This window comes from Blastomyces dermatitidis (assembly GCF_000003525.1).
Source record: "Blastomyces dermatitidis ER-3 genomic scaffold supercont1.2, whole genome shotgun sequence".
Classification (NCBI taxonomy): Eukaryota; Fungi; Ascomycota; class Eurotiomycetes; order Onygenales; family Ajellomycetaceae; genus Blastomyces; species Blastomyces dermatitidis.
Window position 1 is genome coordinate 8,342,505 of NW_025544775.1, and position 16,944 is coordinate 8,359,448.

A 16,944-nucleotide genomic window follows, 5' to 3' on the forward strand; every position below is an offset into this window, starting at 1 on the left:
TAATGAGACTATTAAAAAATCTGGTTCTGATCTCAGATATGATTACACGGTAAGTCTATACAGATGTTTTGAAACAAAAGTAAGAAAAAATGTAATTCTTTGTAAAAACAGACTATTCAGACTATAATCTATGAGATGATTAATCTGTTGTATTCATGTAGAAAGAGCTAGCTATATATATATTATATATAAGATCACGTGTAGGCGGAGCAGTTGCTACGGCAACGTCACTAGAGTGAATGCTATAATACCTGTCAGGTCACGTGATCTGGCTTACTAATTCTTTCATTATATAACTTTTCACAAGCTAGTAATCTTTTAATCACATAAGCTTTACATCTTTCACAGATTATAAGACCTGTTTTGTGCAAAATCACTGTTAATTCAGAATTTCTTGTTAATTGTAACGTGGCGGAACCGAAGCGGTGGCTAGTCGGCGGCGACATGTAGGGGAAGTTGTTTGGGAAGCTGTATAAGTGGGCTTGACTATCTTGCTTGAATAGCAAGCTTGTAGGCTACAGAGTTGTTGCGAGAATATCACAGATATGATACTTAGTATACTAAGAAGATTGTATGAGGCACGCAGTAACTCTTGTGTATATTTCAGTAGTAGTAAAACAAATCACTGACTTCTTTCATGAGAAGCCAGCATCTAGCTATTCTATATAGATAATAGAGAGACATCTTCTCTCATTTCTTAAGCAAGAATAGCTGGAGTGATACCTCAGTGACATCTCACTATCAAGGAAAAGTAATCTGCTGACCTCATATAGAAGCAGGATTCTCATATTCATCAATTGAATCTTTCTATAATATATCTGAATGATGTCATAGAGTGGTTGGAAACTGGTTCAGACAGGATGAAATCATCTGCATGAAAGTGATGAGCTGTGTAAAACCATAATAAGGCCTTGACACGGCTGAGAGTATGATAATACTCTCTCTCTTAAGAGCATAGTCTCTATGCTCTCAAGATTACTGAATTAGAAATTATCTTTATTGTATAGCAACAGTTGCCAACTGATTGACAGTACATGTGCTGTGTGTGACATAAAGATGAGTTTTTCTGCTGACTGTGTAGGTCTTTCTTTTTCCATCTTCATTCAAATCAAATGTGTGATAAGTGAGTTCCTTATATATTAATTTGAAATGTGAAAAAATGTAGTTAACAAGTGACTTACAGATCTCTTAATATATCTCATTCTATGTATGAAATTCCCTGTAAAAGTGGTGTGTTTTAGGGACAAAGCTAACAGTAGTGGCAGGATTTTTTTGAAAGATTCTCTTCCTCTGTGACACATTTTTCTCCTCTCTCCTTCATCTGCAATAGTGAGTGCATGGGAGTATTGTCCTTGAAGAACAGTAGAGAACTTATTCTGACATTTTCTAGTGAGTAATAAATGTCTTCATGGTGCAGCGGTGGCCTCTGTGACTACCAAGAAAGCCAGGTTGAAGGCAGTGTTGTCAATGAGCTGTGAGAGCATCACTTTCATTACCACATCTCCTCCTGCTTCTCTTGCAGCTGCAGCAGAAGTTGCTGTGCCCTGCAGTGAGATGTCATCTCTTCTGCCGGCTGGTGCATCTGCATCCGGTTCATCTCCTGCCCCCCCCACCGCTGTTGCGACGCTGCCCCTCTCCCCAGCCAATACAGTGACATATGACCCTGTGTGGTTATTCAGAGAGGAACTCAGAGAGAGCTTGATTTCAGAGACAGTGACTCTGAGAAGCTCAATTCATAGTTTCTCTCCTGCAGCACACCTGAGCCCTGCTCAGAATACTGCTGAGTTGAGTTCACAGAGTTCTACAGTTTCTTCATCTTCTTTCTGTGAGAAGGCTTCAATACAGTCTCTGACTGGCATCACTACTTGTCTGCACTGCATTAAGCAGCTGAAGAAGAGAAGGATTTTATACACCTGTCTCTTCTCTCACTTCTGTTATTTCTGTTATATCTGCAACAATGACTTCTACCTCTCTGTAAGTATTATCTCACAGAAAGACATTATATTAGTTCTGATAAGAAGTCTAGATACTCAAGCAGTACAGAGCAAGAGTCTCAGAGCTTCAAGTGTTGATGAATTTTATCAAGACTGAGAAGATTCTCCTTACTCATCTGCAAAAGAAGATGAAAGTGTGAATCTCTGAGATGAAAAAACACCTCAGAATGACTGATCTCAAGAAGAGATCAGTCAGCACTGTTATTGAAAGTATCATAGAGATCAATTACTGATTGAAGAGAATCTCACTTTATTTGAAGCAGATAACTGAGATGCTTTGTAAGTTGATAAGTTAACACTTTCAGTATCTCTTATACTCTTCTATAGCATGCTTCTCTGCAGTACTGCAGTACTAACTTCTCAGCAGACAAAGATGCTGATGTCAGAGACTTCAACAGTGAAGAATGAGTTTGATAAGAGTGTGATTATTAATGAGTAGACTCTGAAATTCTCTCTTTTTACTTTTTCAGCAGGCTGCAGCCTCACTAGAATAGCAGCAGCTCACAGATTAATTAATATTAATCTTTTTTATTAATTTCAAATATCTCTTCTCTCTAACTACTTCAGGAATTTTACACTTGTGTAGTCTCATTAAACTTCTAAAAATTCTTTGAGAGAAAATAGAAGAAGAGTGCTACAGAGTCTATAAGACACTGGCTCATTATCATGAGATCATCTCTAAAAAACTCTTTGAGAAAAATGAGAAGTCTTAAGCAGCATTTCTTGCTCAACATCTCTGATGTGTAATGAGGTAGTCTCTACTAGCTGTCTCATAGGTTGCAATCTCTTCCTCAGCATTTTTCAAATGCTCAAGCAGTTCTCATGAATTCTCTGATAATGAATAATCTTCTCATTTAACAAGATATTAAAGCTTGCTGTAATGTGTTCACTTGTTTAATATTTTCTTCACAAGATATTCAGTATCACTCTTGATCTCAATACTATTCAGCTGAGATGACTTCATCTCAGAGTGTTGCTTATAGAGCTTCAAATAGAAAATGTGAAAAACAGAATGAATTGATTTCAATTCTGTGAGTAATTTCAACTCATATGTCTGCTTACTCATCACTCTTGTTACTGAGAAAGGTTCTAGTCACTGCTTACTGAGCTTCTTACACAGTCTTGTTATCTTGATATTCTTTGCTGAAAGTAGCACTTGATTCTCTATTGAGAACTTCATTGAAAGATGTTTTCAATTATAGTATTTCATCTGTCACTTCTGGACATGATGAATGCTTTTCACTGCCTTCTCATGAATTTTGTTCAAAAGTTCCAATCTCACTTTTACTTCTGACACTGAGAAATACTTCATTCTCTGTATCTGTCTGACATTCTGACTGTCTATTTCTCTCTTTGAAATGTCATTCACAATGTCACTGAGTAACAAAGAATTATATTCATAACAAGCATAGAAAGAAGATATCTTTAAAATTACATTCTTTACATTGTTATATATGAATTCAGTGATCAGAAGATGTTTGAGTCAATCATTCTGATGATATGAATAGAACACTTGAAGATGCTGTTCTAGTGTCTGATTCTGATGTTCAGTCTGGCCATCAATCTGTGAATGAAATGCAGTACTGAGGAGACACCTTATTATAAAGTGATAGCAAAAAGCCAATCAGTATTTGCTGATGAAGAGAGATTCTTAATCTGTTATCAATGATTTTGAAGCACTGTGATCATGAATGATGATATCTAAAAACAGGTCAGTCAATTCAGAGGCTTTAATCTTTTTGTGAATAGAGATATATCTGATTATCTTTGTGAAGCAGTTAACAATGATCAAAATTGAGTCACATTCTTTAACTCTTGTCAACTTCAGCAGATTAACTATGAAATTCATCAATAGATTCTGTCATAAGCTCTTTGAAACAGACAGTGACATCAACTCACTGTATTACTTATACTGCAGGATCTTTATTCTTTGACAGATATTGCAAGTTTCAATATACTCTTTGACATCTATCTGAAGCTTGTCTCAAATGTATTTACATTTTAGAAGCTTCTCAGTCTTCTCTAACCTGAAGTGCCCCGCATGGGGATCATCATGATAAATTCTCAATAACTTCTGACACATCACTCTGCTATGAGAGATGAAGACTGAATCATTCAGCAGTAGAAGTTCACATTCTTCTAGTTACCAGCAACTTGATTTCTTAGCAGTATCATCCCACTCAGAGTCTATCTCTTTCAAGTTCAAATCAGATTCTTTCTTCTTCAACTTTTGAATTTAAGCTGCAGTAGAGACATCCCTCTTCTGTAACTCATCAATGAATTTTAAAAGTAGTCAGATTGAAAGATTGTAGACTGTTTCATTCTTTATCAATTCAATGATTGCAAGATATGATATGAGAAGCTCATGATCTTCAGTGTCAGTTCTCTGTGAGAACTCAGGTTCTCTTTCACCTTCTATACTGAGTCGCGCAGCTGCCTCTCCAGCACTGTTCCCAAGCTTTAGAGAACCTCAACCCTCTGCAGCCAGCTTCTTCTACAGTGATGGCAGAGATTCTTTTGTAGAATCCTTCTTCACATCAACAATATTATAATCAGGTTATCTAGACAGTGTGTCAGTGAAGTTAAGCCAATCTGAATGATATCAGATATAGAAATCATACTTCAAAAGCAGCTCTGCTCATCTGGCTTGACATTCTGTCAAGCTCTTTGTTGTCAAGAAGTAATGCAGATTTGCATGATCAGTGAGAACTTGCACTGAGTACTTACTATCCTGAAGATAATATCACCAGATCTTAAAGAATTTGACAATTACTAACATCTTCTGATCATGAGTATCATACCTTCTCTGCATGAGTAATAACTTCTTGAAGAAGAAGATCACTGATCTTCATTCACAGTATTTTATAGACTCTGTGAAAAAGTCTTCTCTTACAGACAATTCATTGTCTGTTTTCTCAGAGATAATTATTCTCTGATTCTTTCAATGTTGAAAGGTCTTCAGTGTCAACTGTGAAAAGATTCCACAGATCTCATTCTCAGATGCATCAGTCTCACACTGACTGAGTAAGTCAGGATTAAAATGATTCAGCATTGTGACATCTGTGAAAGCTTGTTTCAATTTCACAAATACCTGCACAGCACCTTGAGTGAGAATAAATAGTCTTATTTTCCTGTCTTTCACACTTCTCTTCAACAGATCTGTAAGAAGAGCAGTAATCTGTGAATATGTATAGATGAATCATCTATAGAAATTTGCAAATTCTAGAAACATCTGTATCTTGCAGTACATCTGCAGCACCGGCCAGTTCTCAATGACAGAGACTCAGCTCCTGTTTATTGAAATATCATTCACTTCAACAATATAATCTAAGAAATCAATCTTCTGCATGTAGAATGAGTATTTTTCAGTGTTTGCATAGAGTTAATACTATCTCAAGTGACTCAACACTTCTCAAACATGAGTATTATATTCTTTCTCTGATTTCAAGAAGATTAAAATGTTGTCCAGGTATACTATGCAGGAGATGTCAACAAGGCCTCACAGCATCTCATTTATATAGGCCTGGAAGATGGCTGAAGTGTTACAAAGATTAAAAGATAAAACAAGATATTTAAAATTGCTGTACTTGATATGAAAAGCTGTTTTTCAAACATCATCTTCATTAACTCTGATTCTATGATAGACATCTCATATATCAATCTTCAAGAACATCTTTGCTTCAGATAATCAATCAATCATCTCATTGATTAACAGTAATGAATAGTGATTCTTAACTGTTATCTTATTGAGGCCTCTGTAGTCTACATATAGACATAGTCTATCATTCTTCTTAAGTACAAAGAGTATAGATGCCTCTGCTGAACTCTTTGATGAATATATTCAGTTCTTTGATTGCACTTCTTTAAGATATTTGTGCAGAACATTCAACTCCTTTACAGACAAGTTGTAAAAAGGCTTGTATAATGCTGTTGCACTGTTCTCAAGGTGAATCTTATATCATATCTTGATATCAGAAAACTTCACTGCTTCTCTTTTCAAAAAGACATTCTTAAAATCTGTAAAGAGATGTTGTATACATTCATCTTCAATGACAGATACTGCTGCTAATCTTGCAGTGAGAGTGATAACTTCTTCATCTGTTCTCAAGTCTCAATCACCTGCTATGCAGTATATTGACTCAATTTTTTTCTCAAGATTCTTTCAATGAAACTCTTCAGATTCCTCTATCACTGTCTCTTCATCAGTGAGACAGTACTGCCACACCTGAGTAACTCAGTCAATGAGAGGATTGTTTTCTCTCAATCACAGAAGATCTAGAATGACATTCTCATCTATGATATTAACTGTGTAAAGAAGCAGACTGCTCTTCTTAAAGGTTTCTTCTGAGTCTGTGATCACACACTTTGCTTGAATTATGTCAAAACAGTGATATTTCATTTCATCTGTAAATTTTACATGGTCTGACAGATCTATCTTCTTTCAATTCTTCATCAAAGAAAAGAAATAGAATATGAAGTTGATATCTGTTCTGGAGTTGAGTAGGCATCTCACTGATATCTTCTCATTCAGAGTATGCATTGTGATCATAACATGAACTCAGAGACATGAGAATTGTCAATTCTTTTCTTTCTCTTCTTTATCTTCTGTGGATACATTTATCAGAAGAGGAGTTAACTTTGAGAAGATATCTTCTCAGTTTCTTCTCTTCTTCAGCTTCTTACAATCACTGATATAGTGATCATCAGCTCTGCAGTTGAAACAGAGATCTTTGTCAAATCTTTTTTAATATTTCTTCACAGTGAGTGAAGAATTAGAATACTTGAAATTCTTCTTTGCTTTCTCTGCACTGAAGCTGTTATGACACTGTTTAGATCTCATCATTGATTGCTTAGAAGAGGTCTTGTTGACCTTTTTCTCAGAGAATTGATTATTCAAATAGATCTGAGAAGTCAGGTTGACAAGCTCAGTACAATTGATTGATGAACTCTGATACTATAATATTATTATTCACACTTTGTGAGTCAGCTTTATAAGATAAAGCTGTATTTTTAATTGATTTAAATCATCAGTCAATTCCTCTCAATATTCTTTGAATCTTGTGTTGAAATCAGAAGAATTTTCATCATCTCATTGATATAATGAGTTGAACTGCTGCATCACTGTGAAGCTGCAGTTACAGTGATCTTCAATTTAATTCAGTAGAAAGTTCTTGAATTCTTTCTAAGTTATGACAGTATTGATACACTCAAGCTCTCTCTTCTTGATAACTCAAGTAGTTGCAGAGATGCCTTTAAGAAGGTTGATGATATATATTACTTATATCTCATGAGTATTATACTGGCTCAGATTAAGGCAGAATTTTCATTCAAGAGTACAGATAAAGCTGTGAAATTCAGACAAGATGTTTCTCTTATATCTTAGTGAATCTCCAATCTTAATCTCTCTATCTTCATAATAGATATAGGTGTATAGAGGCCACAGCAGTGACAGAGTGGTTGAAGAGCTCATGTCAAAATGCACAGTGAGTTCAGAAATCTCAGATTTTTGTCAGAGTAGAGATGTACACACTCTAGAAAATGATGTAGTATTTCTCTCAGAGAGTGAAGTCAGATCAGTCTCAGCACAGGTGTGTGAGGTCATATTAATCTGTTAGAGCTTGACTGATTCAAACTTATAATCAGATTAAGTGATTCAAATTATAATATAATGAAACTGAAGCAGTGACTAGTTAGCAGTGACATGTAGAGAAAGTTATTTAAGAAGCTATATGAGTGAGCTTGACTATCTTGCTTGAATAGTGAGCTTGTAGGCTACAGAGTTGTTGTGAGAATATCACAGATATAATACTTAGTATACTAAGAAGATTGTATGAGACACACATTAACTCTTGTATATATTTCAGTAGTAGTAAAACAAATCACTGACTTCTTTCATGAGAAGCCAGCATCTAGCTATTCTATATAGACAATGAGGGAACACCTTCTCTCATTTCTTGAGTGAGAATAGCTGGAGTGATACCTCAGCAGTGCCTCACTACTAAGGAAAAGTAATCTGCTGACCTCATATAGAAGCGGGGTTCTCATATTCATCAATCGGATCTTTCTATGATATATCTGAATGATGTCATAGGGTGGTTGGAAACCAGTTCGGACAGGATGAAATCATCCGCATGAAAGTGATGGGCCGTGTGGAACCGCAACGGGGCCTTGGCGCGGCCGGGAGCGTGACATTAATATAATCATTATTTAAACTACTGCTTCATTCAATACACTCTTCAGAAGTTAAAATTGTCTTATTCTATCAGTATTAATGTGTTTGAGATCTTGATGATTAATAATACTACTGCTCACTTAAAAAAGAGGCTTGTAGAAAATGCATCACATTTGCAAAAAAAAAAAAAGTAAGAATGAGATATCTATTCAATATGTTTCATCTGCTGAGAACGCGGCGGATGAGCTTACTAAACCACTTGAAACGTTGAAATATACGCGTTGGAAAGAGAATATAAAGAAGATAGAGAGATAGGGGGATAAAAAATGATGTATATCATGACTGGTTTTTTTCATTACTTCACATTTTCCAGTCATTTTTTGTACCTGTACTTGATTTGAAGGCGAATTTTGTATATAGCATCGTGTATAGTTACTCTGGTGAGTGGGTGTCAGGTCACGTGATCTGGCTTACTAATCCTTCCACCATATAACTTTCCACAAGCTAGCAACCTTTCAATCACACAAGCTTTACACCTTCCACAATACCAATATCGAAAATGCCGTGGATCCGGAGGTCAGATTTCACAAGACCATAACCATACTCATACCCATAAACCTGTGGTGTCAATGATATCGCGGGTATAACCATAACCATAACAAAACCATAACCCCATGATATCAACGATATCATGGATATAACCATAACCTGTGGTGTCAACGATGTCACGGACATAACCATAACCATAACCGCCAATATCAACACCAAAACGATGGAGATACCGATAACCATGATACCGATAACCATGATACCCGGGCTGTTGAATGCCCATATGATAACCCAGGGTAAAGATGATACCCCATGATAACCATGATAGCCCACGATAACCAGGCCAGCGAGTGCCTATATGATAACCATGATAACCCACGATAACCAGGCCACCGAGTGCCTAACTATATGATAACCATGATAACCCACGATAACCAGGCCAGCGATTGCCTATATAATAACCATGATAACCCACGATAACCAGGCCACCGAGTGTGCCTATATGATAACAATGATAACAATAACAATAAAATGACAAAAATATGAGAAATGAGACCCCGCAGTGTTCGGATGACTGGGGGGGGTAATACAGATACAGAAAGAACGGATTTGGGCGTTTTTTCTTGCATATTCGCGTATATTTGCATGTATGGAGCTAGTCCTTATGAGAAAACTAGACTCTACTTTGTGTAATTAATTATTATTGCAGATTTGAATGATTTGAGTGCTTTTGTGGCTGCGTGGGCTAGATGGCCGGCGCAGAATGGGGGGGTGTTGGAGGTTCTCCACTGGCCCTCACCCACGTGACCCACACATATATTAGTTGCCGCTAGCACTAGAATAATCAACCAAGTTCAACCTCTTCTACAATTATTTTCAATCTCTCTTGTAATCAAAATTTTAAGAGAGATTAATGTCTGTGACATCTGAATAATTACAGCTTAGTTTCTTAGCATTAATCAAAACTTTTGAGAGAATTCTCTGTAGTGGCTGTGTGATTGCAGCTCAGTAATAAGAGTATTTATTCTTCAGTCTACCTCTGAATCTCTTCTCTTCACTTCTCAAGAGTTTCATTTTGTTTCAGAAACAACATCTCAATGAAAATAACCATGCAAGCCCTTCCGAATGAACTCATTCTGCATGTTATAAGATGCCTCATCCCATCCTCACCTCCTGTGGTCTTCAAGCCTCAACACCCAGTGACTAAGAGTCTGCTCAATCTCACACTAGTGTCCCATATCACATCCGGTGCTGCAAAACATCTTCTCCTGAGGCACTGTCTATATCTAGACTCTGAAGAGCGTCTTGCAAAGCTTATGTCTCTGAGACAGCAGTCATCAGTGGACCTCAACGCTGCAGGGCCAGAGGGACTGTTTCTAGCCCCCTTCCCGGCGCAGAACCTCAATTGTCCCAGTATTGTGCACAATGTTAGCCTCCTGCTATCCGACATTAGCGGGACACTTGCTCGCCTCGTTATCAACCTGCCCCTGCGTTTCCTCTACCCGGAAGAGGACAAGAACCTCTTACGGCCGATCTTGCGGGAGGCTTTTTCCCACTTGACAGCTTTGGAAGAGTTCTGTTCAATGCAAGATGAGCTCTACCTGGACACAGCATTAGAGCGACGCGGGCCACAACCGGAGGTATGGCAGGCATGGCCACGACTGCGGTACCTTGCGCTATACAACCCCTGCGTCGATTCAGCTAGATTCGTCGCGGGTATCAAGTGTTGTTCCAACCTGACCCACCTCGTCCTTACGCGGCCAGATGGGATATTCAATGATGTTGCCGACGACCAGGATGGTTTGGGACCCCTGCCACGGCTGGAGCAGGTTATCATCGTCAATACTGAGCGGGGTTTTAGTCGCGATCGGAGGTTCCACGACGACGAGGGGACTGCGCCGGACGATACACTCTTGAGGGGATTAAAGAGTGGATGGTTGAGTAATAATCAAGTTGGTCGGGCTAGCGCGGAGATGTCTGAGTCTGACTACTTTTGTGTTGCAGCCGAAGTACCTATCCCTCCTGATCTGGTGGGGGAGGATGATAGTGATATCCTAGCATGCCAGGGGTGGGTTGGCAGCCGCGCACTGAGTGGAACATTGTGGGATGAGTCGGGCACTCCATTTCTTGACTGGCCGGAGTCATGATGCGTTGCGTCTGGTTTTCAATGTCAACATAGCTATTCCACATCGATAGTTTTGTACCTGCCATTCTCAGGTTATAATGTAGAGAAGAGAGCAGAGAGCACTACGCGGTGATTTGAAGCCTCAATTCATTCAAAAGTGTCACTGACATAACATAACCTCATAGATGGGCATCTTTAGATTAGCCACATAGCTAAGCAAACTGCCAAAATCGGCCACATGTGTGTCCCTATATAGGGAAAGCTATCGAGGGTGGAAGAATGTATTGTACAAGCTAGATGCCGATTATGTGGAATACAATGAATGGAAGGGCGGAAGTGTACTGAATGAGGCTTTGACTTGTGTTCAACAGAGCTCATCTGTCTACAGTTGAGTGGTTCAATTTGTCTCTTTCATCACATTCATGTATCACACTTGAAAAAGCTAATCCCAATTTCACCCCACCTGGTGTGCTCTAGCTGTGCTCTATTGTCGTGGGATGAAACAGAGGCCTGACCTCAAATTGAAGACTTCTTCTAACCTTCAAAATACAGATGATGATCATTGAGATGAGAACCATAACTGGTAAATCTATTATAGCAGTCAAATATTAGAACAAAAGCATAATTTCATCTCCTGACACTCTTATCTTCATACTTCTGAACTCTGACTCATTGCATTCATATTCTGATTCATCCTCCACTCCCCCTCTCCCTCTGCAGCCCCAACAAATTCCTCTCGCTTCCAAATCTCCACTGCGGCCTTGCACTGCTCCAACACCTCCTCTCCAGCCCTCCATGCAGGTGCTCTATGTCCCGCGCTCACTGCAATGGCAATTGACTCCTCTGCAACACCCACCTCACCCAGCCGATGTGAGATACTGATGCCCTGTAGCTTGTATTTAGCCACTGCATTGCGGGCGATTTTCTCCAGCGTGCGCAGGGCTAGGGGAGTGTAGCTGATGTATGTGAGGCGGGCAATGGGGTGGTTGTCAAAGGTTGAGCGGGTGGTGCCGAGGAAGAGAATGTTGGCACCCGCGTGCGGGGAGCGAACATGAATGATGCTCCTGGTTGGATTGAGAGGGCTGTAGGTTAATTCAAGATGGATGTTCGCGTCGGGGATATGACGGGTCTGTGGGTAATTTGCTGGATTGAGATGAGCGGGAAGAGCTTCAGAGGAGGCCTCGGGGTTGAGATGATGTTCTTGAGATTGTGATGTTGTTGAGTTTGACATGATTGATGCTTGATATCCGGACTCGGCTGGATGAGATGAGAGAAGGGGATCATTAGGCGAAATTCCTGATGGCGATGATGTCAGGTCACGTGACCTGGCTTACTAATCCTTCCACCATATTGTTGTAGGATAGTTGTGTAGGCTACTGGGGCAAAAGAGCTCAATCACCACCAGTGCCTGCTGGTAGAAGGGCCGACCAACCGCGGGACCCTCAACAACCCCCCTCAGACCAGCTATCACAGAGTACAGTACTTTCTCTCAGTGACTCTCTTCAGTGATCTCCTCACAATGACTTCTTTTTAATAATGAACTCAGTCAGTTCTAGAGCTCACAGAACTTCTAGAGTATACTTCTAAGATATCTCTTAGCACTGTTAAAATATTCAGAATATTTATTAGAAATTTTTAAGTTTATTCTGAAATCAAACTCATGCATGTTGATCATAGTAGAGCTCATACTTAACAGTCTCACAATCTGTAGACTACTGAGACAAAAGAGCTAAATTATTATCAGCACCTGCTGATAAAAGAGCTGATCAACTGCGGAACTCTTAATAAGTTAAAGATTATGTATTGATAGATCTATCTACAAGAATATAATATAGTGATGAGTCACGTGATCTAGTGAGATCACTAACTGTAACAGCTGTAAGGGTCAACACTCTCTCTCAAGATAATAAGAATCATATACAAAAACACTCAAATCATCAAGATAGTCTGTCAAAATCAAATACAAATGTAAAATTAAACATTCTCAACTTTTATATCTGTAAGACCTAGTAAAATCATGAATTGTATAAATATCACAGTGTCTAGAGATTTAGTGAGTTCATTCACTATTATCTAAGTGATAAAAATATATTCTAAATTAATAATTCTCTGATTCAACTGTTAATATGAAAAATAAAAATATATATTAATATGTTTACTTCAGACTGTAATAACTGTTATCTTTATAAGATCTATGATACTCTTATTATCAGTGAGAATTTGTATCAGAGATGTAGTAATGAAATTAAGCTCAATTATGAAATTCTGAATTCATGTTATTTCACAGACTGTCTTTCAAAGAGTTATGTATTCAGTCTTATTGAAACTCAGAGATATACAAGATTACTTTACTGAATACTATAAAATTAAGCTATCTGTGAGCTTAAAAATGTAGCTGAATATTGATTTTCTATTATCATTCAAGAGACTGATTCAATCAGAATTCAAGTAGCTGAAGAGTAGATAGAAATTATCAGAGAAATCAGAGATAACAGAGAGATTGATAGAAACAGTAGATATGAATCTCTTATACAGATCATATCTATAGAAAATACTCAGATTCATAATCTCTTTTAAATAATGTATAATATATAATAGAGTCTTTTAATATTGAGATGTTAAATTAATATTCTATTAAGTGAGTAATAAGACAGTATGAGTGATATCAGAATGTGTTTTAACTGTAAGATATTATAAGTAACTCATATTATATTAATATCACTGAATTGTGAAATCAGTCTCTTTCTCAGATATAGAGAAATTATTAATATGAAATTTATTCTTCATTGATATTCTGATAACAGCTGTATTATCAAGATAGAAATCTTTAACAAGATATTTGATATATTAACAATATATTAAATCAATTCTCTTATTTAAATAATTGATCTTTATATTCAAATACTTAATTAACTGGTATAGATTCTTGACTTTCAATTTCTCACTAAGTATACTTACTAGTCAATCAGCATTCTCAGAAGCTTCAGATATGATATTGAAATCATTAATATAAATTATTATATAAAGATGATATCTGAATGTATAATATCAGAGTACTGAATTATAAGTACTAACTGTAAATTCAAGATTACTCAATAGAGCTGTTAAGTAATTATATCAGATATTCATTATAGAGTTCAGACTGTATAGACTACTCTCAATCATGCAGATAAGTATTTTCAGTGAATCTGTCTCAAATCTGATGAGTTATCTTATATAGATCTTCTTAGTGAGATATTTATGAAGATATATTATTACTATATTTATCTGATAAAGTGTTTAACTATGTAGTACTATTATTATAAAAAGAATATGATTAGCAGTATCAGTGATAATAGAAGTATAGATCTCTTCTCTAGAACTCTTCTTAAGTCAGTTATTATAAATTACTTAACATAATTTTCTAAGAATATTATCAGAATCAACATTCAGATTCACAGATCTATCTTTCTTAAGAAATACTTAACAGTCTGAAGTAATTGATTCATTTCTCAGAATATGAGATCTAGAGATTAAACTTCATATATTGTGTCTCTTCAGATTGATAATCTTGCATTGTATGAACTTCTTTCAATAATCTTCTACTTCTTCTAACTGTGATGTGGCATTCTTGTAGAACTTCAGAAGGTTACTCATAATAGAGCTCAGAGTATATATAGTCAGCGATTTCGCGGGCTGCAATCATGTGAAATTCAGATCATTAATATCAGAAGCATGTTCATCATCAATCAGATGAATATCAGGTTTCAGTTCACAGGCATTATTAGTGAGTGTCACAGATGTGACAACTGATTCAATAACATGATTAATGAGTTTCATAGATATAATAACCAGTTTTTCAGTGATCAGAAACCTCATATTACTACTGACAATAATCTTGTCAGATTCGAAATGTTATAGATGATATATTAATATGTCACTGAATTCAATGATATGATAGAAATCAGCATGTGAAGAAAGCTTATCTACAGGCTGCTGAGATTCATGCAAGTGAATAAAAACCTCTGCACTTAATTGATGAAAATGTCTCACATTCAGCAGAGTATTCATAAGTGCATATCAAGAGATCTTATATGAACTTGAAATTATGAGAGTCTCTGCAGTAGAGGATCAAAATTTTGAGTTGTAAAGAACTGTAGATATGAGAGTATTATTGATTATTATAATCACTGTCTCTAGAACATCTGCTCAGAACTTTTTAGAGAGATTATCTTTCAAAAGAGCAGCTCTAATCTGTTTCATAATAGTGTGAATCTCATATTCAGAAACATCATTCTGATGTGATGAATATGATACTGTTAATTTTCATTTGATATCATATGAATTCATAACTGTGTGTATACATGTGAATTTAAAAACATCATTAATATCAGTCTGTAGAAAAGCAGAGACTGTATATCTGAGATTATTCATGAATCTGAGCCATAACTCAAAGTATTGAACAGTCTCATTCTTGAACTTTAAAAAATATACTCAACAGTAGTGAGTTGCATCACAGATGATAAGTATTCAGTATTTGATTTTCTGACAGAACTCTAAGAGATAATCAGAGAGATCTTTCAATGTATGTTCATCATCTGTAAGATTAATATAAACCTTCTCAATGAGTTGAATAGATTTAGATATCAGTGTTTTCAAATAATCTTACATCATATCTGTCTTGACATATTTCTTGTAAAAGAAGTTAGTCTTAGAATCTTTAATTGTGACTTCAGTATGAGAATTCTTGGCCATAGTAATTATAGCATCAGTATGAATGTGACTGAGATCACAGTGTCAGTTCAAAAGAGTCTTTGATATTCTTGTATTCTTGAGACCTGTAGTCAGAACTGTAGAATCAATGTTATCAACAGTAGTAATAGCAGTCACAGAAAGATCAATTTTTCAGTTAAAATCATACTCATACAGTATTACAATATACTTGACTGCCTTGTTCAGATGATTGAAATTCTCATTGAACTTCTGTTCATTGATCTTATATATGTTATTCTGAGTAGTCTGAACTGCATGAAAAATAACATCATTCAGAGCTCTGCAAATGAAAAATGAGGAAATAGTGAAAGACAATGTAAATTGAAATCTCTGATCTTCAAGCTTTGCAAATGAGAGTAGGTTAACTGTAATATTAGAAATATAGTAAATATTCTGCAAGTTAACATTATCACTCTCAATCTTCAAGATGACAGTCTCAATCTTCTTGATAAACTCAGTTCTCTCAGTCACAGAATCAACAGAGATATTATCATTAAAAGATTTGATATTTGAAAAAGAATAAAGCTCATCTGTTATATTCAGGCTTGCACATGTGTTCAAATATCAAGATCTAGACAATGGTTTTTCAGTGACTGTGAAAGAGAAATAGAACTCAATCTTTGTAATTACTGTATTTGCTGCTGATTGAGAACTTATCAAGTCATTCTTCTTCTCTTTCTTCTTATCATTCTTCTTTTTCTTTTTATCAGAGTGTAAGATGAAATATCTGTCAACAGTATATTCATATCTTCTGCAGTGAGTGCACTTTTATACAGGTGTGCTTTTGTCCTTATCTTTGTTCTTATCTTTGTTCTTATCTTTGTTCTTTTGCACAGTCACAGAATCAGCCTGAGACTGCTTTTTTCACTCAGTGATGATCTTCTTGAATGTACAATTGATCAGTTGCTTTATCAAATCATTGATATTAATGTTGACAATGAGTCTCTGATCAGTGAAGAAAAACTCATTCAAATGTGTCTTAATAAACAGTCTTTGATAATCTTGTAGATTGTTGAGAAAAAGATTATAATATACATTCTCAGTGCTCTGACAGAGCTCTTTGTAATGAGTAATAAGATAGTGAAAACATCTCTGAAAAGTAAGATAATCATTCTTCTTAACTTGTAATTTTGTCAATTTCTTGAAGATATTAACTCATTCTTCTGTCAGTGATATTATATATTCAACATTAATCTTGTCTCACAGAGTCACAGTATTGTCAGCTTTCAAGATTTCAATAGTGATTTGAATGTTTTTAATAAGACTCAATAGTATATATCTATATAGAGACTTAGAACAGATTCTTCACTTCTCAGAGTTAATATGATGTATAAAAGAGAATTCTTGTTGAG

General features: G+C 36.2%; 4 protein-coding genes across 4 annotated transcripts; 2 read left to right on the plus strand and 2 right to left on the minus strand.

Annotated features, from left to right (window-relative positions):
- Positions 1-1,112: 1,112 nt before the first annotated feature.
- BDCG_16578 (uncharacterized protein) lies at positions 1,113-2,402 on the plus strand (the record flags this gene model as incomplete). The annotated part of the gene is made up of 5 exons (XM_045425793.1): positions 1,113-1,123; positions 1,184-1,230; positions 1,391-1,974; positions 2,258-2,273; positions 2,362-2,402. 5 exons carry the CDS (start codon positions 1,113-1,115, stop codon positions 2,400-2,402), a joined length of 699 nt encoding a protein of 232 aa, XP_045280038.1.
- A 6,283-nt stretch (positions 2,403-8,685) lies between these two features.
- On the minus strand, positions 8,686-9,195 carry BDCG_02402 (uncharacterized protein; the record flags this gene model as incomplete). The annotated part of the gene is made up of 2 exons (XM_045417946.1): positions 9,132-9,195; positions 8,686-9,069 (listed from the first exon to the last, which is right to left on the minus strand). The coding sequence occupies exons 1-2, from the start codon at positions 9,132-9,134 to the stop codon at positions 8,686-8,688; spliced, it is 387 nt and encodes a 128-aa protein (XP_045274636.1). The 5' UTR covers positions 9,135-9,195.
- A 384-nt stretch (positions 9,196-9,579) lies between these two features.
- BDCG_02403 (uncharacterized protein) lies at positions 9,580-12,565 on the plus strand. Its single transcript, XM_045417947.1, has one exon. It carries the CDS (start codon positions 9,813-9,815, stop codon positions 10,860-10,862), a length of 1,050 nt encoding a protein of 349 aa, XP_045274637.1. The 5' UTR covers positions 9,580-9,812; the 3' UTR covers positions 10,863-12,565.
- BDCG_02404 (molybdopterin synthase catalytic subunit) lies at positions 11,400-12,071 on the minus strand (the record flags this gene model as incomplete). Its single annotated transcript, XM_045417948.1, has 2 exons — positions 11,400-11,429; positions 11,496-12,071. The coding sequence occupies 2 exons, from the start codon at positions 12,069-12,071 to the stop codon at positions 11,400-11,402; spliced, it is 606 nt and encodes a 201-aa protein (XP_045274638.1).
- Positions 12,566-16,944: the final 4,379 nt, after the last annotated feature.

Excerpts from the sequence above, each read along its gene's own strand:
- BDCG_02403 (XM_045417947.1), top strand. The coding sequence starts at position 9,813 with ATGAAAATAACCATGCAAGCCCTTCCGAATGAACTCATTCTGCATGTT.